At 51.4% G+C, this 8,251-nt stretch overlaps 1 protein-coding gene across 1 annotated transcript in view; it reads right to left on the reverse strand.

Moving 5' to 3' along the window:
* Positions 1-5,701: 5,701 nt before the first annotated feature.
* Positions 5,702-8,251, reverse strand: part of LOC108789169 — a 14,587-nt gene continuing 12,037 nt past the window's right edge. Inside the window, exons 3-4 of the mRNA XM_018559114.1 lie at positions 7,671-7,703; positions 5,702-5,796 (exon numbers count right to left, since the gene is read on the reverse strand). Of these exons, the coding sequence (XP_018414616.1) occupies positions 5,747-5,796; positions 7,671-7,703 (83 nt within the window). The 3' untranslated portion in view covers positions 5,702-5,746. The remainder of the gene's footprint in view (positions 5,797-7,670; positions 7,704-8,251) is intronic.

Here is an 8,251-nt window from a genome sequence, read left to right on the forward strand (position 1 = left end):
CACTGCTGCTCTCTCTTGTGCAGGGTGACTGGTCTTGTCTCCGCCCCCTCCTGTAATAAAGACCGCTCACTGCTGTTCTCTCTCCTTGTGCAGGGTGACTGGTCTTGTCTCCGTCCCTCCTGTAATAAAGACCACTCACTGCTGCTCTCTCTTGTGCAGGGTATCTGGTCTTGTCTCCGCCCCCTCCTGTAATCAAGACAACTCACTGCTGCTCTCTCTTGTGCAGGGTGACTGGTCTTGTCCCCCCCCCCCCTTCCTGTAATAAAGACCGGTCACTGCTCTCTCTCCTTGTACAGAGTGACTGGTCTTGTCCCCCCCCCCCCTTCCTGTAATAAAGACCGGTCACTGCTCTCTCTCCTTGTACAGAGTGACTGGTCTTGTCCCCCCCCCCCCTTCCTGTAATAAAGACCGGTCACTGCTCTCTCTCCTTGTACAGAGTGACTGGTCTTGTCCCCCCCCCCCCTTCCTGTAATAAAGACCGGTCACTGCTCTCTCTCCTTGTACAGAGTGACTGGTCTTGTCCCCCCCCCCCCTTCCTGTAATAAAGACCGGTCACTGCTCTCTCTCCTTGTGCAGGGCGACTGGTCTTGTCTCCGTCCCCTCCTGTAATCAAGACCACTCACTGCTGCTCTATCTTGTGCAGGGTGACTGGTCTCGTCTCCGCCCCCTTCTGTAACAAATACCGGTCACTGCTGCCCTCTCTCCTTGTACAGAGTGACTGGTCTTGTCTCCGCCCCCTCCTGTAATAAAGACCCGTCACTGCTCTCTCTCCTTGTACAGAGTGACTGGTCTTGTCTACGCCCCCTCCTGTAATAAAGACCGGTCACTGCTCTCTCTCCTTGTGCAGGGTGACTGGTCTTGTCTCCGCCCCCTCCTGTAATAAAGACCCGTCACTGCTGCTCTCCTTGTGCAGGGTGACTGGTCTTGTCTCCGCCCCCTCCTGTAGGTCTCTTCAGGCAGTGTGTAGTGGGTGGGGACACCCACAGCTCTGTTCCGGCTATGTACAGCACAATGATGATGTGACTGCTACTTTTACCAGGTAACATCTGGGTCTAGAGAGGCATTTGGTGCACATAAAATGGCTATATATCCTTTGTGGTTATTGAGGAATATATTTAAATTAACATTTTTGTGCCCGGGGCTCAGCTTAAAAAAAAAAAATGTATCAAGAGTACATTAAATGACACCCGTCCTTGCTGACCTGACTCTGATAATGCTGATTTCATGACTTTCATTTCACTGCCCCCGGCACAAGCAGATGAGAACTTCCGATTTTCACAGCAATTATCCTTATCTACATTCTTCTTCTGAGGAAGGATTAAAGCCAGAGGATCAGCATATCGGCCGGGCAGTGAGCATTTTCAGAAGGTGGGGTCAGCAGTGGCTTCCCTCTCTCTTTCATGGCTGCTCTACTTTAACCTTAGACCAGGGGTAGCCAAACTCCGGCCCTCCAGCTGTGGTGGAACTACAAATCCCATGATGCATTGCAAGATTCTCACAGACACGACTCCCGGAGAGAGATGCATCGTGGGATTTGTAGTTTCACCCACAGCTGGGACAGAGTTCGGCTACCCCTGCCTTAGAGGATAAACATTGTCATCAGCTAAAGTCTTATATAGAAGAATCTGTTCTTCCATATGTGGTACCTAAGTTTGTATCTCCTCCTCACTCAGGTACTCATCGCCACCATATGAGGAAAGGGGGGGGCGGAGTCCAGAGCCCTGTGTACATCGCAAACTGGAGCTTACCCAGGTATTCCTCTCTTCACTTGAATGGCATCGTAAGGAACGTATGTGCAGCTGGCGATGGTGACAAAGTTGGAGTATCAGGTACACATAATGGCGTCCCTTGTTCCCCCCCCATACATCCCTTTGGAGGAACCGGTCACTGCTCTCTCTCCTTGTGCAGGGTGACTGGTCTTGTCTCCGCCCCCTCCTGTAATAAAGACCCGTCACTGCTGCTCTCCTTGTGCAGGGTGACTGGTCTTGTCTCCGCCCCCTCCTGTAGGTCTCTTCAGGCAGTGTGTAGTGGGTGGGGACACCCACAGCTCTGTTCCGGCTATGTACAGCACAATGATGATGTGACTGCTACTTTTACCAGGTAACATCTGGGTCTAGAGAGGCATTTGGTGCACATAAAATGGCTATATATCCTTTGTGGTTATTGAGGAATATATTTAAATTAACATTTTTGTGCCCGGGGCTCAGCTTAAAAAAAAAAAATGTATCAAGAGTACATTAAATGACACCCGTCCTTGCTGACCTGACTCTGATAATGCTGATTTCATGACTTTCATTTCACTGCCCCCGGCACAAGCAGATGAGAACTTCCGATTTTCACAGCAATTATCCTTATCTACATTCTTCTTCTGAGGAAGGATTAAAGCCAGAGGATCAGCATATCGGCCGGGCAGTGAGCATTTTCAGAAGGTGGGGTCAGCAGTGGCTTCCCTCTCTCTTTCATGGCTGCTCTACTTTAACCTTAGACCAGGGGTAGCCAAACTCCGGCCCTCCAGCTGTGGTGGAACTACAAATCCCATGATGCATTGCAAGATTCTCACAGACACGACTCCCGGAGAGAGATGCATCGTGGGATTTGTAGTTTCACCCACAGCTGGGACAGAGTTCGGCTACCCCTGCCTTAGAGGATAAACATTGTCATCAGCTAAAGTCTTATATAGAAGAATCTGTTCTTCCATATGTGGTACCTAAGTTTGTATCTCCTCCTCACTCAGGTACTCATCGCCACCATATGAGGAAAGGGGGGGGCGGAGTCCAGAGCCCTGTGTACATCGCAAACTGGAGCTTACCCAGGTATTCCTCTCTTCACTTGAATGGCATCGTAAGGAACGTATGTGCAGCTGGCGATGGTGACAAAGTTGGAGTATCAGGTACACATAATGGCGTCCCTTGTTCCCCCCCCATACATCCCTTTGGAGGTGCTTGCTCCTCCTGCTGGACACTGGTTGCTGCTGACTTGAGCTGTGCAATTTGCTGATCAGCCGCTTGATTTGTAATGAAGCAATTAATCAGCAGATTGCACAGATGAAGTCTGCAGCACCCAGGGAGCATGCATATGCTCTGGATGTCCTTTAAAAGGAGAACTATGAGAAGAGTGCTTTTCACTCACCTCATAGTTCTAGCCGACCTGTGACAATGAGACTGTCACAGGTCGGCTCAGCAGATCGGGAGGTGAGCGAACACATACCAGCGTTCGCTCACCTCTCGATCCTGTCACGGCGCTCTGCCGTGACAGGGGAGGGGCTGGATTCCCCCCGCTCCGATCCGCCAGCGCTGACTGGCTGAACGGACGGGGGAGGGGGCGGGTACCGCTGGCTCTGACTCTAGATAGGCAGAGCCAGCTGTCACTCACGCAGCTGGGCGGATCCCGGCACAATTGTCGGGATCCGCTCCGGCGTCTCAGTATACCGCGAGCTGTAGCTCCCTATATACTGAGCCTAGGGTGACGGGAGGACGCTAGTTTGTGTCCTCCCGTTACCCTAAGGAGAACTATGGGGAAAAGCCTTAACGCCATAGTTCTCCTTTAAGTATCGGAGCATTTGGGCGAGTAGGAGTACCTGTACTAGTATTGGCGCATCCCTTGTAACAACCCACTGCCAGGACCCAGCGGAGGAGACCAGCCCATACTCTAACAATGGTATGGATCATGAGGGGACTTGATGATGACCTCAAGGTGGGCTCAAGACAGCTGCTGCAGCATTAAAAAGGGATATATTCTGGAGATGCAGGTTTGAAGGGAATTGAGAGTAATCAGTTTCAAGAGAAGACTTGCTCCAAGTGTCGGGGAAAAAAGGAAATGGGAGTTCAGCTGTGACTGTACAAAAGCGTGTGTTGTAAAGTAGTCACCGCTCCAAGCTCGCTCCCGGCATAGACTACAATCTCAATAATTAGTAAACTAAACATGAGACTGCAGTCCATCCCGGGAGCGAGCTTGGAGCGGTGACTACTTTACAACACACACAGGGACCATGGGGAACAGACGTAGCCACCCTCCAGAAGGAAGGACAGTGTCAGAGATGATTGGAGGATCTACAGCCGAGTGACACACAAATAAGATACATTGCTGTTCAGTTAAATAAAACATTTCATTCAAGTATTTTAACTCCTAAATTTAATGTCACTTTAAATTTAGAGGCCAAGTGCCCCGTGTTATGCAATTTTCAACCACAGCTGCCATAGTACATTGATATTAGCCCCGCCTCTTTTAGCCTCCACCTATCTCTACTGGCCACCGGGTCAATAAGAAGGCATGGCAGAGGCATGGCCATTATCTTCCACAAAAAACAACCCGCCATTAAACTGCCAAATCTGAAGTGGAAAGGATATCAGTCTCCTTCAGATTTTAATTGCTCTGGTTCCCAAGGTGGCAGTTTTTTTCCCTTCACTTCCTGTTGCAGTGACCACAGGAGGAAGTTAAAGAAATTCTGCAAAAAAGCAGAGGGAGGTTCTGACCCGTCTCAACCCGCAACTGGAATAAATTTGGCTACAGTTTCATTTAAAAAGGGAAAAAAATAAAAACCGTACTTGTGCAGTGGGGCTACCCCCGCCCAGCAAGGGGGGGACGGCGACTCATTTTGTCCAATTAAGCAGTTAGACTCACCTGGTCCTCGGTCCCACCAGGCTGCTCGCCCGGTCTTCGCAGCCTCTTCCTCCCCGGGCTCCGGTGGTCTAAAGACCGCTGACGTCATCACGTCTAATGCAGCTACATTAGATGCGAGGACGCCAAGGGACATACCACAGCCGGAGTATTGGCGGAGGGGAGGGTGAGTAATGCAGCTTCATGTGAGCCCCCCAATAATGAGCACTTAACCCCTGCAGTGCCGGAGTGGCCCCACTGCCAGGGCGAGTTCTTTAAAGCAACATATCATCACACAAGAGAAGCGACGCTGGAAGAAACAAAAGCAGCGAGACAGAAATGGTAATAAAACAGATTTTAATCACAATATAAATCCCAGGCTGGCGTATAACCAATTGCCGAGTTGGCGCCCCAGCCACAATCTATTGTGAAAAGGGTTAAACTTCGGGATGAAAAAAAACAAAAACAACAAAACAAAAAATCAAAAAAAGGAAGGTGCAAATTCTAAAAAAGGTAAAAGATTCCCTGAAAGGATCCTTTCCCTGGAGGAAGGGTGATGCCGTGCAGCGGTACGGAGCGCGTTCAGAGCTGCCAGCGAGCTCCGTACCCATCTGCACCGCAGCGCCCCCTGGAGGTGACTTATCTCAGACCTCCGGGGGCCGAGACAAAAAGGTGGGTGAAACAAACAAAAAAAGAAGAGTAAGAAAGCTGAAAGGCGGAGCTGTGGCTGTCATGTTCTGCAGCGACGAGAGAGAGAGAAGCGAATCCGCGGGTCAACAACCCGGCCCCGACGGACCAGGATTTTCCACTTCGGTCCAGAAACTGTCCCTGTTTTATTTTACCCCGATGACACAGCAGCGGAGGCAACCCGGCCCCCGACCGCCAGAACATGTGGGACTCTCCCCACCCCTTGGAGGGCCAACGAGTGACGCGGCCCTCTTAACAGAGGGCACAGGGGGGGATGGGGGTAAAGTGGGCTTTTTTGGGGCACAATTTCTGTGACGCATCTTGAATCCCGCACTGCGGTCGGTGTGGTTACTTTTTTTTTTGTTTGTTTGTTTTTTTTATTTTGTTTTTAGGGGAATAAGGGAAATTCTGTGTGTGTTGTAGGGTCAGACTTCGTCCTTCTGTCGTCTCGTCCGGCCGTCCGCTAACCCTTCCCGTCGATGCTCTCTGCGTATAGGATGACGCGGGAGGGATCTGGAAGACAACAAGCAAATTGGGTCACTTAAAATTGTATAATGACTCTTCCCAGTTCCCACATCGACTCCCCCCCCCCCCACTCACCCTCCCAGTTCCTACACAGACCCCTCCCAGTTCCTACACAGACCCCTCCCAGTTCCTACACAGACCCCTCCCAGTTCCTACACAGACCCCTCCCAGTTCCTACACAGACCCCTCCCAGTTCCTACACAGACCCCTCCCAGTTCCTACACAGACCCCTCCCAGTTCCTACACAGACCCCTCCCAGTTCCTACACAGACCCCTCCCAGTTCCTACACAGACCCCTCCCAGTTCCTACACAGACCCCTCCCAGTTCCTACACAGACCCCTCCCAGTTCCTACACAGACCCCTCCCAGTTCCTACACAGACCCCTCCCAGTTCCTACACAGACCCCTCCCAGTTCCTACACAGACCCCTCCCAGTTCCTACACAGACCCCTCCCAGTTCCTACACAGACCCCTCCCAGTTCCTACACAGACCCCTCCCAGTTCCTACACAGACCCCTCCCAGTTCCTACACAGACCCCTCCCAGTTCCTACACAGACCCCTCCCAGTTCCTACACAGACCCCTCCCAGTTCCTACACAGACCCCTCCCAGTTCCTACACAGACCCCTCCCAGTTCCTACACAGACCCCTCCCAGTTCCTACACAGACCCCTCCCAGTTCCTACACAGACCCCTCCCAGTTCCTACACAGACCCCTCCCAGTTCCTACACAGACCCCTCCCAGTTCCTACACAGACCCCTCCCAGTTCCTACACAGACCCCTCCCAGTTCCTACACAGACCCCTCCCAGTTCCTACACAGACCCCTCCCAGTTCCTACACAGACCCCTCCCAGTTCCTACACAGACCCCTCCCAGTTCCTACACAGACCCCTCCCAGTTCCTACACAGACCCCTCCCAGTTCCTACACAGACCCCTCCCAGTTCCTACACAGACCCCTCCCAGTTCCTACACAGACCCCTCCCAGTTCCTACACAGACCCCTCCCAGTTCCTACACAGACCCCTCCCAGTTCCTACACCACCATTAAAAACAGTTTTTAAAGTGAACGTGTGCTGTGCCTATGGAGATCAAAGCAGCAGGTCCACTTCAATGGCGACCATCACAGCTGCTTGTGGGCTCACGTCGGCGGGCGTTCTTGTCAAGCCGTTTCCATCGAAATGCAGTTGTGTGCGTTCAAATGACGAAACGCAGCGTTTGACACCTCAATAGGAAATGCTGCACCCCAAGGAAACGCAAAGCAGGTCAGACGCAGCCTCTGACCAAGGCAAGAATACAACGACCGCTGATGTGACCCCTAAACTTTCTTTCCTACCCCATATGGTACCGCTGGTGATTGGCCCATTGTACTGGGCCAGAGCATGCTCACGGTACCCCTGATATACGTACTGTGACATTTAAATGGCAGCCTGCAGTTATGGCCTCTGAACGCACTGATGTCAATATTTAGCCCTCGTTATGGAGAGACTTCGGTGAAGGAACTGCAGCTGCCATGTCTCACTATCTACAGAGCAGAAGCAGGTAATAAAGTGATATTATAGAGACAGTCCTGGGAAGGGTCAATTAATGTCAGAGAGCCTCGTTCACCATAGTGACTGGGCACAGAGCCGACACAGGCCGTTTATACAGCCCACGGCAACCAATCAGATCCTCCGGTCCTATCATCAGTGCAGCGTGAGAGAATCAAAGGGAACATCCGATTGGTTGGCACGGGTTTAGACAAATGTTGTTCTGGTCTTGTGATAGAGCGCAGTTTACATTGAACAAACATGGGAATCCATTATAAGAGAAATGTAACCAGTCACAGGAAGATAATATATACAATGTCACCGGAGAGCTGCTCACCTTTCTTGTGAAGGTTCCAGACTTTGTTCCATTCTGAAAAATAAAACATCAAATCCATTAGCATGAGGAACCATCAATCTGTCACCCCATCCACCACCCCCATCTACCATCCGACACCCCATCTATGCCATCCGACACCCCATCTATGCCATCCGACACCCCATCTATGCCATCTACCATCCATCACCCCATCTTTGCCATCTACCATCCGACACCCCATCTATGCCATCTACCATCCGACACCCCATCTATGCCATCCGACACCCCATCTATGCCATCCGACACCCCATCTATGCCATCCATCACCCCATCCACCATCCATCACCCCATCCGACACCCCATCATCCATCTATGCCATCTACCATCCATCACACCATCTACCATCCATCACCCCATCTATGCCATCTACCATCCATCACCCCACGTCATCTACCATCCGACACCCCATCTATGCCATCTACCATCTGACACCCCACCTACCATCCGACACCCCATCTATGCCATCTACCATCCATCACCCCATCTTGCCATCTTCCATCCCTCCACCCCATCTATGCCATCACCCATCCTCCACCCCTTCT

The sequence above is a fragment of the Nanorana parkeri genome, unplaced genomic scaffold (genome assembly GCF_000935625.1).
Source record: "Nanorana parkeri isolate BGI_ZX_2015 unplaced genomic scaffold, ASM93562v1 scaffold379, whole genome shotgun sequence".
Taxonomy (NCBI): domain Eukaryota; kingdom Metazoa; phylum Chordata; class Amphibia; order Anura; family Dicroglossidae; genus Nanorana; species Nanorana parkeri.